General features: G+C 43.3%; 1 protein-coding gene across 1 annotated transcript in view; it reads left to right on the top strand.

Moving 5' to 3' along the window:
* LOC126297629 (Down syndrome cell adhesion molecule-like protein Dscam2) overlaps window positions 1–19,384 on the top strand; it is a 340,086-nt gene that overhangs the window by 1,720 nt on the left and 318,982 nt on the right. Inside the window, exon 2 of the mRNA XM_049988691.1 lies at window positions 18,246–18,477. Coding sequence (XP_049844648.1) covers window positions 18,246–18,477 — 232 coding nt within the window. The remainder of the gene's footprint in view (window positions 1–18,245; window positions 18,478–19,384) is intronic.

The following is a 19,384-nucleotide window of genomic DNA, read 5'->3' as shown; positions in this document are numbered from 1 at the left end:
TTACGGCCAGAGGTGGTTGTCCTGTGTACTGATTTCTCAGGATCTATGCACCCAAATTGCGTGAAAATGTGATCACATGCCAGTTCTAGTATAATATATTTGTCCAGTGAATACACGTTTATCATCTGCATTTCTTCTTGGTGAAGCAATTTTAATGGCCAGTATTGTAGAGGAGATTGGGGACCCAGTACTAGAATCAGAAGTTTAAAGAGCTTTGGCAGACATGACATCAAATAAGGCAGAAGGGAGAGATAACACTCATTCAGAATTTCTAAAAATCCGTCCGAGAAATGGTAACAAACTACTATTCATGTTGGGGTGCAGCTGTATGAATCTGGCTATACACCGTCTGACGTTCGGTGAAACATCATCCGCATAGTTTCGAAGGTTACAAGAGCCGAAAAATGCGAGAATTATCGCACAATCAGCTTAAGAGCTAATGCATCCAAGTTGTTGACAAGGGTGATGTACAAAAGAGTGTAAAAGAAAATTGAGAATGTGTTAGATGACGGTCAGTTTGGCGTTAGGAAAGGTAAAGGAACTAGAGAGGCAGTTCCGACGTTGCTATTGATAATGTAAGCAAGACTAAAGAAAACTCAGGACACGTTCATATGATCTGTCGACCTTGAAAATGCATTCGAAAGTGTCAAATGGTACAAGACGCTCGAAATTACGAGAAAAATAGTGGTCAGCTATAGGCGAAGATGAGTGTTATACAATATGTACAATGCCAAGGGGGAACAATAAGAGTGGAAGACCAAGAACGAAGTGGAGAGATTAAAAAGAGTGTAAGACAGGCATGTAGTCTTTCGCTGCTACTGTTCAATCTATGCATCGAACAAGCAACGATGGAAATAAAAGACAAGAGTGGAATGAAAATTGAATGTAGAAGGATATCAATGACAAGATTCGCTGATGAAATCGCTATTCTCAGTCAAAGTGATGAAACATTACAGGACCTGCTGAACAGAACGAACAGTCTAATGTGTATAGAATATGGACTGCGAGTAAATCTAAAAACGACGAAAGTAATGAGAAGTAGCTGAAGTGAGAATAGCAAGAAACTTAGCATTAGGATTGGTGATCACGAAATAGATCAAGTTTAGGAATTCTGCTACCTAGGCAGCAAAATAACACATGAAGAAACGAACCAAGGAGGACATAAAAATAGACTAGAACTGGCAAAAAGGACTTCCCTGCCCAAAAGAAGTCAACTAGTATCAAACATAGTCTTTAATTTGAGGAAGAAATTTCTGAAAATGTAGTTTCCGGCACAGCATTGTGTGGTAGTTAAACGTGGACTGTGGGAAATCCAGAAGAGAGGAGAATTTAAGCATGGCTAAGAAATGAACATACTGAAAACACTGACAAGAAAGGGACAAATGGTTCAAATGGCTCTGAGCACTATGGGACTTAACTTCTGAGGTCATCAGTCCCCTAGAACTTAGAACTACTTAAACCGAACTAACCTAAGGACGTTACACACATCCATGCCCGAGGCAGGATTCGAACCTGCGACCGTAGCGGTCTCGGGGTTCCAGACTGTAGCGCCTAGAACCGCTCGGCGACTCCGGCAGGGCAAGAAACGGACAGGATGATACGACATCCGCCAAGACATCACAGAACAACTTCCATGGTACCAGAAGGAGAAAAAAAAATATACAGGTAGACGGAGATTGGAATACATCCAGCGAATAATTCAGGAAGTATGTTGCGAGTGTTATTCTGAGATGAAGAGGTTGACACAGGAGAGGAATTCGTGGTGGGCCGGATTAAAACTGTCAGGAGACATAATAAAAAAAAAAGAAGATTGTATACGGCCACTATTGTATTTTTACGTCACATTACGATCAGCTTTGTCATACAGCATCCATTTCTCTTATTTTATTTATTATATCGATCTGAGGAAGACCTGCAGCATACTCCGCCCTTCCAAAAGGTTCTGAGTCTGATTTTACTCCTGGCTCCTATTCCTTGACTGGAATGCGAAATGTGGGCTATTTCTGGGAAAAAAAAGTCACGGGCGACGATATCTGGTGGTATCAATACGAATCAATGACAAAGCGCAGAAATTCACGTGAAAGGTCAACGCTTTGGCGACACAACCTTCATTCAAGCCAATGTGACGCGCCAGTTGAACAGCATCCCAAATAAGGACTTTTTCTGACAATTTCACATGCTTGTATTCCAGTCTCGGAACTTTTTGGACTGGCGATGTAGGTCGAAACCGAATAGTCTAGTAAAGTGTATCACGTGACCCAAACAGAGCCTTCATTCATTACAATTGCAAGAGGCCAGTTCCCTGAGACACCATGTCTTCAATTACAGTACTGCAGAATTTAGACTCAGATGTTACTATCTAACAGTCTGTCAACTCAGCGCCGCCTCGGCTGCCTCAAAACGTGTTCGGACAAATTAGTTTAAAACAACTGTATCTCCCACAAAAGGGAAGCCAGCCCAATGTTTGTACACAGTGTAGCGTGGCGACCTAATACGAGGGGGGATCCAAAAGAAACCGGACTCGGAAGGCTCTGCCACTCGTAGACGTAGAGCAGGGTTCTCACGCTAAATAGTGTTAATAGAGACCTTCATTAAACAGCTGTGCAGACGGCGTCAGTGTAGAGCTGAACGTGCAAGTGTGGTATTGTGTTTCTCTGACTGTTGGCGGGTTACCTCTGCGAAGTCGTTATGGTATATTTAAAAGAAAAAAGAGTGTGCGTGAAATTTTGTTTTCTGCTTTAAAAAATTGCAACGGAGACACACCAAATGGTTCGGGAAGCTTTCCAGGAGGACGCTATGAGACGCACACAGGTTTTCGAGTGATTTTGGCGCTTTAAACGTGGTGAGATGTGTGTTGAAGACCAAGCTCGTTCTGGACGCCCTTCAACATCACGAAATAAGGAGAACATTGAAAAGGTCCACCAAAAGATCAACGAGGATCGTCGCCAAACGATCGACCAAATTTCAGCAGAGACAGGAATCAGTTGTAGCTCGTGCCAGCGGATTTTGAGTGAGGATTTGCACATGAGACGTGTTGCTGCTAAATTTGTTCCGCGCCTTCTCACACAGGAGCAAAAAACCATCCGCATGAATGTGTGTCAGGACTTGAAAACAGAGATTGCACGTGATCCAAACTTCTTGAACAAAGTCATTACAGGCGATGAGAGTTGGTGTTACGGGTATGACCCAGAAACCAAGCAAGCGTCAAGCCAATGGAGGACTCCCAACTCTCCCAGATCAAAAAAAGCAAGGCTAGTGAGGTGAAATGTGAAAACGGTGATCATTTTCTTTTTTGATGTTCGTGGAATTGTGCATCGGGAATTCGTACCCCCTTGCCAGACAGTTAAGCAGCACTTTTACTTGGATGTTTTAAGGCGTCTGAGAGAGGATGTGAGGAGGAAACGCCCGGAACTTTGGCGATCAGGTGACTGGTTTCTGCATCACGACAACGCTCCAGCACACACGGCCTTACGAGTGCCCCACTATTTGGCATCTCAGAGGTGCTCTGTCGTTCCCCACGCTCCGTATTCGCCGGACCTAGCCCCGTGCAACTTTTTCCTATTTCCACGAATGAAAAAAACGCTAAAAGTGGAGCGTTATAACGATTAAAACCGCTTCGCAAAGGGCACTGGACAATATCAAACTTGAAGAGTTCCAGACATGCTTTCAGCATTGGAAAAAAAGACTTGACAAGTGCAGCGCATGTAATGGAGAGTATTTTGAAGGTGACTGAAGTAATTTAGTAAAAAGGTTCATCAATAAATTCTTTATGACAACAATCCGGCTTCTCTTGGGTCCCCCCTCGTACAGCCAGAGCGACACGGAGTTGTTACACAGCGCGCGGCCGAGAACACAGTGTGGCGCTGCCTGATACCCGCCTACACGAGCCTGGCGGAAGATTCTGCAGACTCGGCGCTCTCGCACGGTTTTTGTTTGGTTTTTACACGCGTCTCGCCCACCTCCGGCGTCGCACTCCAGCCTGTGCGAGGAGAGTTTACATATTTAAATTATTGTTGGCAGACTGCGGAGGGGAGAGAGTCCGTGCATCAGATTGACGAATATTCCGCGGACGGCTCAACCCGCACGCATCCATATTCATCGCATTCTTTAAAAATTCATATCTCGGTGGCCCACGTTTGCACGGCGAAGTCTGCGCTCGCTGCACGGAACGCTCTGTGGGGTTTCCACAGTAATCCACATAGGGGGGGGGGGGGGGGGGGGACACATACCGCGACGCGGAAACGAAATCCAAGCGAGGAGCGGTACGTGTGTCAAACCTTTGTGGAGTTGTAAAGCATACAGAACTTAAAAACATATTACTGCTCCACACCTACTCTTAAAAATGGCTTACTTCGAACACACTGGAAATAAAGCAAAGCAAGATTAGTCAGAGAATCTGCTCTGGTATTCAGACATTAACAAATAAAAACACTTTTAGGTCCATCCGCTTAGAAAAATGTTGGGAATCGAAAACTAGCCACTTATGCCATCATTAAAAATTTTATAGCACATTTGATATTGTTATATATCGTTGGGTAATACACACTGAAAAAGACCAAACTTCGAGTTTTATTTTTCATATTTAAAAAATGGTTGAAATGGCTCTGAGCGCTATGAGGTCATCAGTCCCCTAGAATTTAGAACTACTTAAACCTAACTAACCTAAGCACATCACACACATCAATGCCCAAGGCAGGATTCGAACCTGCAGGTCGAGACTGTAGCGCCTAGAACCGCTCGGCCACCCCGGACGACTTTTCATATTTACATCAGTTATATGATAGATTAAAAATTCTACAATAATGATGACAAAAGTATAATTGTCCTTCAAAAAAATGTGCGAGGTTGGTTCTTGAGCAATTTTACAGGTAACTGTTGTTTGTGTGTTGGACTGAGGGTAACAACAGCTGGCTTCTCTCCTGCTTGTGTTGCCAGTGAATTATCTCGTCGTCTCGAAACAGATCTTGGAAACCCGTGTTGGACGCTGCTTCATTATGGTATTCATCTGAAAAAAAGGCAAGATTAAGACAAATAGATTGTAATTGCAGCAGTACTATGTGTAGCAACAATATTAGCGAACAAATGTTGTAGCAGGCTGCAGCTTACCTGAGTATGAATTTTCTTCAGTATCTTCCCAATCAGATACTTCTTCCCCCGATACAGAATCACTGAATTCTTCCTCTTGCGCTTCCAACATTTCTTCCTCACTCAACAAGCGTGACATATTTGTAGCACAATTATAACAAACTGCAAAATCAGACGCACGACGAAGCAAGCGCACATTGGTTTAGTCGCGACAAGAGCTCTTATTTTCGCTACTGTTTGTTTCGAAGTAATTCTAGCTATTGACAACAGCAGGGAGCACCGTGAAGGGATAGGTAGCGAGACGTCGGCACATTGTTCTCATCATCCAAAGTAAATCCAGTTTTCGAGCGATACGCAAGAATTGCGGCCCGAGATATACTCGGGAGCGGTCTTTTGATCACATTTTGCGGCCCGATCTACACTCGGGTTTGGTCGCCAAAGTGTTAATTTGGTAATTTAGGAAAATGTGGCAGCGTGGGGGGGGGGGGGCAAAAATTTGTAGCGGGGACCAAAGCTTGTCTACATTAAGTAGGTTCACATGTTCTGTAGCGATGAAGTGGAAAGGCTAGCATAAAGAGCTCCATCAAAGTGGTCTTCAGACTGAACACTACGACACGAAGGGACGTTATTTTTGAGTATCAAAACCACAAAAAATATAGTTTTCTTTGATGTCACTAACACTGAGTCACAAGTGGAATCAGTCAACTCCTACAAATATGTTGATGTAACCGTTTAAGGAGATATGAAATGAAAGGCCGAATAACGGTCAGCTGCAGATAAACGAGGTGGAGACTTAGGTTAATTGGTAGGATATGGAGAAATGGTTCAAATGGCTCTGAGCACTATGGGACATAACATCTTAGGTCATCAGTCTCCTAGAACATAGAACCACTTAAATCTAAGCAACCTAAGGACATCACACACATCCATGCCCGAGGCAGGATTCGAACCTGCGACCATAGCAGTCCCGCGGTTCCGGACTGCAGCGCCTAGAACCGCACGGCCACCGCGGCCGGCTAGGATATGCAAAATATGGAATGGGTCCGAATAGAAGATTGCCTACAAAACAATCATGGGACCCAAGTCAGAATATTAATTGTGTAGGATTCACATCAAATAGGATTAACAGCAGATTTTGAATATATATAACGAAGGCCACGGCGACTGGTCACAGGTTTATTCATTTGAGAGCTTTATTGAGATGCTGAAACACCTGAACTGGCGGACGTTTCAAGTTAGACGCCAACTATACCGCAACTTACAAAGTATTTGGAAACAGTACTAAGGGAAGATTAGAGTAATTAAAGAGTGCACAGAGGCAAGCAAGTAATCTTTCTTCCTGCGCTCCTTACGTGCTTGGAACGCGAAGAATCTCTAACGTGTAATACAGGATCAAAAACCGCCTGCTATTCACTTCACAGTTGTTTACAGAGTAGAAGTATATGTAAATAAGTGCCACAATCATCAGGCATTTGGCATCTCGCTAGAGAAAGGCCTTCTCTACGCTTTTACAATCTTCATCTATAACCGTCCATGGTGCTCCATCTTTTCTAATGACATCTATAAGCCTATCTACCTTTTCTAAGTAAAGTAAATCTATCCAAAGCCCACAGCTGGTTTCCACAACGCAGTGTTTTACTAGGCATGAAACTATTAGTGGTTTTTTGACCATTCCTTGCTCTGTCCTTTCAAAGAGTCTTAAAATCGTAAGGCCAATATTTGTATTCCTACAGTTTCCCGCCTTTCTTTGGTTGCAGACCGCCTTCATAGCCAAATACTTTTCGATATTGTCTAAATGGTAGCCTTTATTAAACCCCACGTGGCACCCCACATTCTTCATTTGGCGCAGATACTACCAATCTTTGTTTACTTTATTAGTAGTGGACTTCTCTTCAAGATATGATACGCTGCCCTCACCTTGCCCCTGCGTGGATGGCTGGAACATATCAACAGCCAGCGATTGTGGCGGACCATTACATCAACACCATGTTCAAGTTGTGGACCCGTCATCGGTACAGTTTCACTGGTCTCCTCATTGGTGAACTGAGGATTTACGTCCTGCCTGCCTGCCTGCCCCTCGAGTTACGAGTCTCATAACAATATTTTTACTGAGAATTTGCTATGAATTACTATTATTAATACTTCATAATCATTTGAGCACTCTCACTCTTGGCTAATCTCGCACTTACACTTGCTAAAAGTAGGACTTTTTAATTATTCATCCTTCCGTCTTAATATTTCGGCTTCTGAATATTAACTTGCTTCCTATCTTCCTATTCGGCGAATAGTCCGTATTTATAACGCTACGTATCGAAGGTTCGCTGTACAAGAAAACAGTAAAATATTCGCGACTTTCCTCGAATAAATGCCAGGCATCATAAAGTATCGAGATCACTAAGATGGCCGCGACTTTTCTCGTAGGTATTTGTTAGCTATCTATGTGCCAGGCAGAAACGTACAAAGTACGATGACGTTGACACGTATGCTACATAGAAAAGTACAACTACTCGATAACTCGATTCAGTCGACTCGACTGACGGAAGAAATGAACGAATAGCGTGCGGGCTGACTGTTGTGAATACTGAGCCTTTTCACTATGCAAGTGTCTGTGAACAACTTCGACTCGACCATCACCGATACGAGTTTGAGTTTGGCTCGTCTAGTAGGACCCCACGTCAACGGAATAGTTGTGAAGTGTGACAGCAGTTAGGCACCCCTGTAGACGTTTGCTGACACCAGAGTCAGCGGCTTCCTACCACTCTGGGTAGCTTCAAAAATGGTCCGTTTTGTTGGTTTTCATCTAATTCAAAACCTTACATATCACTTGCGATCAAAGTTAAATTCTTCATGAACCCATAAAGGGACCTCAAAATGTGCAATGTACCTGCGTTGTTATAGAGCATGCACTGCGAGGTGTTCACTCAGCTTATAGCGTAGTGATAATTAAATCGACACCCTGGCTTCAAACAGGCATTGATATGCATCACTGGCGACATGTTGAAAATGTGTGCCCCGAGCGGGACTCGAACGCGGGATCTCCTGCTTACATGGCAGACGCTCTATTTATTTTTTTATTTTATTTATTTATTTATTGTAGTCTCATTTTGTTCGTTTTCGTTCGTCGCATCCGCTCGGTGCGGACTTTGCAAGCCACTCGTTTCAGTTCGTCGGTGATCCATTAGCTACAGCTAACCCTCTGACCGAACACACTGAGTTACCGTGCGGGCATCCATCTGAGCCACCGAGGGCACAGAGGATAGTGCGCCTTTAGGGACTTATCCCTTGCACGCTGCCCTCGGTGGCTCATATGGATAAAGCGTCTGCCATGTAAGCAGGAGAACTCAGGTTCGACTCCCGGTCGGGGCACGCATTTTCATCACGTCTCCAATGATGTATATCAACGCCTGTTTGCAGCCAGGGTGACGATTTGCTTATCATTTCATTCCAAAGAAGCTGCATGGTCATCAAAGGGAACAGATACTACCTTCATATATAGTTTATAGCGTACATTTACCGTAAGAAGTCAAATAACAACAATAAAAATCGTTACATCATAGCTACTTAGCGTTCCTCGGAGGAAACATACGAATTCCTCACAAAAAAAGGACTTCTTACAGAATCGCTTCTAAAACCAAAAGAAATAAGAACGTTAAACAATGTCTTGAGGTAGACTGATTGGCTAACAAACTATATAATTTTGAGCCATAGTCATGCCTTACATATCAGTGCAATACAATACTCAACATACACTGGTCAACCAGAGCGTTATGGACACCTACTTAACAGCCGGTATGGCCACCTTTGGCGCGGATAACAGGCGATGCGTCGTGACATGTAAACGATGAGGCCTCGGTAGGTTGCTGGCGGGAGTTGTCACCACATCTGCACACACAACTCGCCTAATAGTATAAAATATTCTAGGACCTCTTGTCGCATCAATTCAGTGTAAAATCTCGAGTTTTCGACGATTTCCACCATCGTCAGGAGCAACTGACTGTCAAAATCGCACCTGTGGTGGCCTTAAATAGCCCAAAGTCGGTAGTTAACTCATGCTGTTGCAGACGGTGTCAACGTCTGCGCTGGTGGCTCCACCTCTCCCGCCGTAGCGTAAACATTGCGACGAATATCTACGGCTCTTGTCTGCACCGAGAGCTCGCTTCAATGCACCGTTAAGTTTGTACCTGCCGGTTGAACGTTTTTCTGACACATTCTTATTCCTATAGTCTCTTTTTATAGTGTCCCAGTATGTGGCAGGCTCGGACAAGACTTTTGTTTCGTCAAATGGTATGTTATGTTTGCTTGTAAGACTATCCTCAGCAACAGCGGATTTCTCCAGTTCAGGATTTTTACTGCGCCGTTGACGGTCTGCATAGTGGTCGGATACGGAGCGGATGGCCTGGCCGATGTAGCTGCTTCCGCATTCACATCGGATGTTGTAAATTCTAGGAATCCTGAGGCCAAGACTATCCATAAGAAGATGTTGCATCTCCTATATCTTCTAAGGAGGTCGGAAAACACATCTGATATCTCTTCTTCCCAGGACTCTGCCTATTTTGCTCTCCTTCCCAGGGCTCTGCCTCTTTAGCTGTATGTAGCGTCGCAGAAGGGACAGAATGCAATCGGTGGCTCCTCAAATCAATGTTCAACATTTTCACGTTTCCTTTTCTTGGAAAATGCTGACTTGATATGACGTGACACATTGCCGGTCTTCAGGAACATATACTTCAGATGATTCATTTCTGAATCCAAGTGGTCTTTGTCAGGAACAGTTTTTGCTCTGTGTACCACTGAATTTAAAGCCGCTATCCTCTGTACTGGACGATGCAAACTCAGGGCGCTCAGATATAACTCAGTGTGCATCGGCTTGCGGTGCACTGAGTGGCCGAGACGCCCATCTGACTTCCGTTGTACCACAACATCTAGGAACGGAGCCTTCCCTCTTTCTCTGCTCCACGGTCAACTACATGTTTGGGTGCATACTGTTCATATGTTCCTGGAAGTGCTCAAGAGCTAATACGCCATGTGGCCAGACCATAAACATGTCGTCCGCATAACGATAAAATGAAGATGGACTAAGGGGACCTGATTTAATGCACCTTCCTCAAAATGTTCCGTAGAAAAAATTTGGACATTGCTGGAGACAACGGAGAACCCGTAGCCATTCTGTCCATCACAAAAATTAGCCGGCCGCTGTGGCCGTGCGGTTATAGGCGCTCCAGTCCGGAACCGCGGGACTACTACGGTCGCAGGTTCGAATCCTGCCTCGAGCATGGATGTGTGTGAAGTCCTTAGGTTAGTTAGGTTTAAGTGGTTCTATGTTCTAGGGGACTGATGACCTAAGATGTTAAGTCCCATAGTGCTCAGAGCCAGTCATAAACATTACAGCCGTACAGGAAGTAGGTGGTCGCCATAACACGTCGGAAAAACTTTATAGTTCAGGAGCAAAATGCTCTGCCAACTGCTTTAATGCGTCCTCCACGGGAGTCTTTTGTAAATAGTGAGACCACATCGAGGCTGACTAAAATATCGTTTTGCCAACTGTAATCTGTTTAATTTTCTCAGTGAACATCTGAAACTTTTTGACGCGATGTTGACGCCGTCCAACTATCGGTGTTACCAGCGTAGTTACATATTTGGCCATCCTGTAGGTAGGAAAACCAATGGCCTCAATGGAATACCTTCCTTGTGAACTTCAGGTAATCCCTGCAGACCATAATTCTTCAGGAGATCCACAGTTTTTCTATCGTATGTCAGAGATGGGTCCCGTTTTAGGAATGTACGGGCTATCTTCCAACGACGATACCATTTTGCTGTGATATTCAGTGGTATTACGAACAACTGTGGCGTTTCTCTTGTCAGCAGGCAGTACCAGAAGATCTTCGTCTTTCCGCAATGCACGAAGCCCCTCTGGCTCTGCTCTGCTGATGTTAGATTTTGGCGGCTTGGTTGAGGCTAAAATGCGACTGCTGGTAAGCCTTACATCGTCGGCGACTCTTGTGAGATATCCCGCACCGCCTGTTCCGCTCCATTAATAAAAACCGCAATAGGTACAGTGATCGTCGTGAGAGCGAAATTCAATCCTTTACTAAGAGCCGAGATAGCTCCTTCGTCCAGGTTATTGTCCGAGACGTTTATGACACTGCGTCTCATTCCGTGAGATGACACCGATCTTTGCGTGTTTGCAAGTCTGTCAAATGTCTGTTTCGCCGTTATATTGCTATTACGAGCTCTTTGATGAGATACCGTCGGTATGTCGACCCACTCTCAGCCGAGAAATGAGAGGACTGCAGATAAAAAGAGATGCCAGTTATATAAACTGCCGATCGCCAGGCTAGTCTTCCATATTCACTCCTGCCGACCTTATGTGATGTTTCACTGCAGCAGTATGTGATAGCTGACATCCACGCTGCACACAAAGTACGTCACATAAGGTTCACCCAACGCGTGCTACCTCAATGTGTTGCTTTCTCTGCCTATGCCATATGGCCAGGCCTTTAAACACACAACGTGTCCCTCCCCTTCCCCCCTCCCCCCACCACCGTACACCTCCTTGCAGACACATCTTCAGCTGGACTCTAGAGGATCCATGCATTTCATTTGAGAGCAATGGATTTATGTTGTGAGGCTTCAGTAAACTCGCACATCGAGGTTTTTTTTTTATTTACATGTCTAGTAAGTAGTGATATTCGAGACAGTCGATTATGAGCATACGCCATTCTGGTGAATGAAGCTATGAATAAAAGTAATCTTTCAATAACAATGACGAATTGTGGGATAACGGTGTTACACGCCGCCTGCATGAGGATTGTAGATCCGGTGTCGAATGTAGGGTAGTCTGTTAGAAGAAGTCGTAAACGGCAATTAATACCCTCATCAGTGTGGAATGGAAAAATGATGGTCAGTGACATGTTGTATGAGTGGTTGCTGGCAATTTGTAGATGCATTATGCTCTGTGTTCCTGCTAACATATGAATAAGCGCCAAAGTTCGTTATTGCTGTCAGTGATTGTAACTTAGAAACCTAGTTCACCTCCAGTTATAAATAACCACAAAAACAAAACACTAGTTGCAAGATGGGCCACGGCATTAGCAGCAACCATACTGAGAAGTAATTCAGGTTACTTAGCGTGCACCGTGATAACAGAATGGAAGTAGGCAGGTAACATCGAAATTTCACAAATCGCTGATACCAGTAATCAGTCATAATGGTAAGGTTTCTCTGGAATAAAAGACAACTGCCTTTAACTTACTTTATTCATCTTTAAAACATGGAAAACACGCCTAACTATAGCGCACTGATGCACTTTTATTATTCTAACAAATTTTAAAGTTCATCCTCTCAAAAAAAATGTCACGGACGATTCAACATCCCTATTCCCACGATTCAACATCCCTACTCCCACGGAATATTTCCCTCAGCGTGGTTTGAAACACTTTATAGTCCAACTTTGCGTACTGCTGACTCACAGCTGTTTCAGTGCACGACTCACAGCTCTTTCAGTGCACGTTCACTCGACAGAGTCTGCTCCATTACAGCCCTCGCGCGCTCGCATTGTCGTCGAGACAAGACAATACCCATTCCGACGGAGAAAGCGGAACACCGCAGAAAGCTCTACAAGCGAAGCCTCGCTAGCTAGCGCCTGCTGCTAGGTAGTTCACTGGTAAGGATATAGACCGCGGTATCCTTACACTTAACCAGCACTCACTCCACATCGGCCGGCAGCTGACAGTAAAGTGCGCCTGTCCGATACTAGTTTGGCACATTTTCAGTCGACATTGTTATATAAAGTGATATTCACTAACAAATTCAAGTTAAATAATTGACGAGAGCAAAGTTAGAGAGACTAAAAACGCATACTGTCAATTCTCAACCAAAATTACGGTTCGGTAGTTTTGATACACTGTATAAATGACGTAGTAAATCGTCGGATTACCGGTAGTATTGGTAGCACTGGTAGGGAAAGAAACATAAATGAATGTGTAAGATAGACACTGGGAACCTACGATTTCTCTTCTTTTTTTATTTTCCTTTTTTTACACATAACTTGAACCGCTCACCTTCCACCTTTAGTCCACTCTGTACTTTATATCCTTACAGAATATAAATTGCAATTTATGAGTAATTAGAAATAGTAGATCGCGTAAATTATGCTCTTTTGTATAATCTTTGATATGAGTACTGTACAGTTTATATACACAAACGTATACATTCTTCTTATGAATTCATTCTTCACCGTGAACAAAGGCGAGAGTTTCCTGTTTTTATTGATAAATGCGACAGTTATTAGTCTTTAGTACAGGATCAAAGGGGTTTAAGTCAAAACTATGACTTTTCGAGGAGAGCCACAACAAAGTCCACAATCCTCTCTAAAATCCAACAATGAATATATTTAAACTAACAGTACATTATTACATAGTAAATATTCCCTATTTTATAGCCCAAATTTCCTTGGGCTCTTAAGTTTATTTTTCCCCCTTTTTATCCTAAACTTAGATATGTGCTCCAGACCATTTGCTTGATAATTTTATGATCTTAATAATGTGACATGAAACAACTTTATATGCAAATAATTACCACATTGCGACAACATTATGTGAGTAGCACTAAATACTAAACAAGTACATACTGTGTAAATATTTCTATAACAACAAGTTATGAATGTTACGAACAAGAACAATACTGTGGATTCAGAAATCAGCATGGGGTTATAAATAAATTGTACACGATACGACAAGAATGCTACTCCAACTCAATTTCAGTTAGATCTGGACCTTGTGCCGTTACATCAGGATCTGTATGAAGACTCTTATGAAAGTCATGAAACACTGGTGGTATTAGAGGCAACATGTCAAGTAAATCCTTCCTCTTTTCCTTGGATATAGGCACGAGTGATTTGCATTTTCTTTCCACTTGGTCTATTGATGGTGTCCCTTCTTCTGAAACTCAGCGTCTTGAAAGGTTGGTCATCCAAGGAATTCTCGTAGTTGACAATTCCATCATTGTTAATATACTGGAGCCATTGAACAGCATGCCATGAGTAATGTTCTCCATCTGTGTTTTTCTTTCTAGAAATTAGCAGTCCAGCGAAGTCACAAATCTGATCTTGGTTTAATGCAACAACGTTGAATTGTTGTTTTTTGTCAGTGCTCCACACCAACTGGTACCAATCATGAGGATGGTAAATTGGAATCTTGCTTTTTTTCCTATGTTTCTCTATCATGGAACGGTCGATGTCGCATTCCATGAGTGTGTCCCGCGACTAGGAACTTATGATTGATGACCCTGATGTAAGAGAAGTCCCTCAAAGCCTTAATGAACATTGCTGCAGTACGGGAGTTTTTATTTCGCCTCCCCCCCCCCCCCCACCCAGGTGTCAGATTATTTCTGAAATATTTATGAGCATATTAGACAAACGCATATATAAACACAAGCTATTTCGTTTGCTCCCCTACCAGCTAAAGCTTCATTCGACATACAGTTGGTGGATTGTCCAGTACCATTGTCATGTACTGTCAAATTATATGTCCACAGCTGAAGTTTTAGAAAGCTACAGAAGAACCAAGGCACGGTGAACGAAGGCATTGCTGCAGATCAAAACTGAAACATTTTTTAGAGCCACCTTGCTTACACATATCTCTGTCTTTTGCTTTTGATGAGTAAGCAAGATCAGCTGCTTCTTGATGTAGTTTTTGTTCGGCTGAGTAATTTTGTATATCTACTACATTACTGGTTTCTTTTGTAACTTGTGTTTTCATATGTAAGACATCACATTTTTTGAAGGAGGGTTTCGAGGCATGAAATTCCCTTTAGTAGATAAATCTGGACACAGGTTTTGATTTGTTCTTTGTGTATAACTGGTTCATAATTTGCAAATTCAAATGAGAAGGGAGGTACCTCTTGTCATTGCTCCTTTTGGTGTAATGACTTTCATACGAAGGGAAAGACAATAAATGAGCTCTTACGACATTCAATTCTTCCTCACTCTTCTTATGTTTCGCAGTATGTTTTCCACGCCCATCACTGTGGGGTGTTCCAGTAGTGTTTCGTCCTTTTTTTTAATGTTCAGATGTGTGTGAAATCTTATGGGACTTAACTGCTATGGTCATCAGTCCCTAAGCTTACACACTACATAACCTAAATTATCCAAAGAACAAACACACACACCCATGTCCGAGGGAGGACTCGAACCTCCGCCGAGACCTTTTATTTTTAATGGCGTGTCTGACAAATTTCTCATGCTCATCCAGTGTTCTGAGGAAACAGTGCTGGGCAAAGAGGTTTCCTTTGACCATTGATTTCAAAATAGTATTCATAGGTAACATTCCTGTTTCTAGAACATGTTTCCTTTCTGGGTCTCCTGGTTGCTACATGTTTAGTAGTGACATGCTTTACTAAAACGCAACTCTTTTATCTGAGTATAGAGTTCCCAGTACCCCGAAAAAATAGTTTAGCAAATATCATTTTCGAGAACGAGAGAATATTTCTTTTGGCACTGTTTAAGAGGTTTCATCTTTCTAGCCCGTACTTCCTTCCCACTAACATTAATTTACGACTGTCCACTATGCAAGAGAACAGTGCGTTCTTTGCGCAGTGATCTAGCCCAAAGATGTCGAGTGTCCGCACCTTCGCCATTGCCACTGCTCAGTTCCATCTCTTGAAAGAGATGTCACCACCAAAGGGTCTGCAGAAACATTGTGCCCACTGTATTCTTGCTGCTGATCTGAATCATCAAGAGGGACTTTTATAATATTTTTTGGTAACGTGACTTTTTCTTCTCGTTATTATTTCATCATCTAGGCTGCTTAACTTTCTGAACCTAGTACGTATGTCTTGTCTTGACCACTGTCATCATCATAATCCAAAATATCTGACAGTGAAGATACTAGTTTCTTCATTGATGGTTTGTCAGGGGTCCCTCCAATATATCCCGTATTTTATTTTGTTCGGATAGTGGTGAAGACAATATTAAATTGTTATCAACGCGTTCATCTAAAAATAAACAATAAAATGTTTTGTAGAAATTAATAATGTTTCGTATTCAGTATCCTCAGTCATTGTCTCTGTAATTTCACAAGATGTGCAGTTTGACATAACTTTTATAAAGAGGTCTATATCGCTACAGTTTATTTAGTCTTGTAAAATGAAAGCTACTATATCGATTGGAAGATCCATTTAATTGTGTTAATGCCAGTCTGTTTCTGCACTGAATGAACCATTTCCTTCCCACGGGTAAACATTTTCAAACATGTTCAGTAATTAGTGAATGTTAATCTTACCTCTTTGACAATGCAACAACAACGGAAATATTGACAGCACAAGCTTCCTCAGTAACTCAGTATTGCCAGCCGTCGGAAAGATTACGGAATAACAAATATAAATTAAAAATGTTGAGTGTTACTAAGGGTATAAACATAACACTTATTCAGTTTATCACACACTGCTGATACTAAGAGCATAAGTCAACATATGCCCTTAATACAAAAGAAATGTTAGTAAACATGACTTAAGGCACAGTGACCATTTGGCCGGCTGGATTGGTCGAGCGGTTCTAGGCGTTACAGTCTGAAACAGCGCGAACACTACGGTCGCAGGTTGGAATCCTCCCTCGGGCATGGATGTGTGTGATGTCCTTAGGTTAGTTAGGTTTAAGTAGTTCTTAGTTCTAGGGGAGTGATGACCACAGCAGTTGAGTCCCATAGTACTCAGGACCATTTTGTAACAGGAACCATTTGATTCATTATGCCTTGTATTGCACCCTGACATAAGCCCTTTGTACCACAATAAAGCTTGTGTTTGCCTTGTCAATGTCGTTTATCAAACCAAAAATGACCAAAAAGTGATTTACGGCCTTTTGACCCTGCACTAAAGATTTTTAAATAACAGAAACATGTTTTATATTCGTTCGACGAAGTTTTGAAGCAATGTTTGATACATCTCACTGAGAAAACTGCGTTTCTAGCGCAAAATGATAAATCTGTATTTTTTTTCTTTATTTTTACTACAACATCCTCTGTTTCACGTTACAAATCAACAATTTTCAAATAAAAACTGAATTAAACATAGACAGGTTCGATTTTGCTAAAAAACACTGTTTATTGTTAAGTATCAGACAGGACAGTAACTATGCGGAACAAGCGTCTTCCATAGGATACGCTGCTCTTGATATACGCTCACTGATTTTCTTGACTATTTATCCCTTCCGGTTTTTATAGGGCTCTACTAAGATACTCATCGCTTAACTAAGGAAAGCGATCGTTATGAGCTAACGACCGATAGCTATGCAACACACCCAACGTACAGGTAACGCAGCTACGACCTTAAGTGACCAAAGTTACTAGGAAAACTGCAGTAGTGCACGCTTACTTATGATAGTCTACGGTAGCCTACCGTAGTCCCACAACTCTAGTCATGATGCACTTTCTGAAGGTATCTGTCTGGAGCATAGTCTTGTACAGAAGTCAAACATGGACGATAAGCAGTTCAGACAAAAAAGAAACTTTTGAAATCAAGATTAGATGGATAGATCGAATAGCTAATGAGGAGATTCTGAATAGAATTGGGGAGGGGGGGGGGATAAGCAGTTCAGACAAAAAAAAGAAGCTTTTGAAATGAAGATTAGATGGATAGATGGAATAGCTAATGAGGAGGTTTTGAATCGAACTGGGGCAGAAAAGAAATTTAAGGCACAACTTGACTAAAAGAAGCGATCGGTTGGTAGGAAATATCCTGAGGTGTGAAACTATAGTCAATTTGGTAATGGAGTGCACTGTGGCGAGTAGAAACCTACGCATGAATACAGTAATCAGGCTCAAATGTATGTACGCTGCGTAGTTGGGCACAGATGAAAAGTCTTACACAGAACAGAGTAGTGTGGAGAGCTGTACCGGACTGAAGACAATAACAACAGCAAGCGCTAGTTGCCGGTCGCTGTGGCCGAGCGGTTCTAGGCGCTTCAGAGCGGAACCGCGCTGCTGCTACGGTCGCAGGTTCGAATCCTGCCTCGGGCATGGCTGTGTGTGATGTCCTTAGGTTAATTAGGTTTAAGTAGTTCTTAGCCTAGGAGACTGATGACCTCAGATGTTAAGTCCGATGGTGCTTAGAACCATTTGAACAAGCGCTAGTTGTATGGCGTGCTTAGCGCAGCTGCTGCGTGCCGGCAGGTGGTGAACTCCGGCGAGCCGGCGACGTTCAACTGCTCGGTGTCGGGCTCCCCCGTGGCCGGCGTGGAGTGGCTGCACAACGCGGAGGCGCTGGCCGCCGGGCGCGCGCGCCTCCTGTCTCCGCTGGTCCTGCACGTCGGCGCCGCGACGCGCGCCCACCGCGGCGTCTACCAGTGCGTCGCCAGGGGCGACGACGACAGCGCGCAGGCCGGCGCAGAGCTTCGGCTCGGAGGTGAGTCAAACCATCTTGTACTGTATCTTAACCGGGGATCTAGAAACGACGGAGAGGCTCCGTCCCCGCCGCAGCCGCAGTGGTCCAAAACCCCACGAGGACTACCGCAGTCCACTTCTCCACTTCATCCCTCCGCCGGCTCAGCAGACTTTGACACAAGTCCGCCGGGCGGATTCGTGCCGCGGACCAGGCGCTCCTTTCCGCTCCGGAAAGCCATGCGTTAGTCCGCTCGGATAACCGGAAGGGCAAAACTATCTTCCTCTGACCTTCACCCAGATTTTCAAGACTTTTCTCACCCACGTTCTGATAAAACGTCGCCCGCGCTCTCCTGCGCGTAACCCTATCTGAGAACAACACCAATTTTCGATGTCCTCACTTACTCACTTACTGCGTATTCGTAATATCTGTCTTCGTCTGCAGTTTTAGACTCCTATAGCTCACTCTAACACCATGGAAGTTACTCTCTGACGTCTTGAAACACGACCAATCATCCTGATCTTTCGTCCAAATTTTTGTTAGCCACATATTCCCTTCCCAGCCATTCTGAGATGAACTGACGATTCCAGTTCATTTAACCTTTATCATCCTTATTGCTCTGTTGTAGGGTTGCTATGAGGTTTGCTAAGCCTCAGGGTACTACAATACTTAAAAGGCATAAAACTAATTAGATCAGTTCCATCAAGGTGGCTGCAACCAACACAAGTACTGTGACATTGTTCAGAGTGAAAGTTCACACTGTTCATTACGCAATCAATAGTTTATCATGCGTCCGACGTCAGCTAAAGTACTTGACAAGTATCACTCTGAATACAATTGGTAGAAACTTCCAAGAAATTCTTCTAAGACCAATCCGAAAACGATGATCAGATGGAAGACCGGTTGTAGTCCAAGACTTCCCTGTTTTCTA

The sequence above is a fragment of the Schistocerca gregaria genome, chromosome 1 (genome assembly GCF_023897955.1).
Source record: "Schistocerca gregaria isolate iqSchGreg1 chromosome 1, iqSchGreg1.2, whole genome shotgun sequence".
Lineage (NCBI taxonomy): Eukaryota > Metazoa > Arthropoda > Insecta > Orthoptera > Acrididae > Schistocerca > Schistocerca gregaria.
This window is presented reverse-complemented; position numbering and strand designations above follow the sequence as displayed.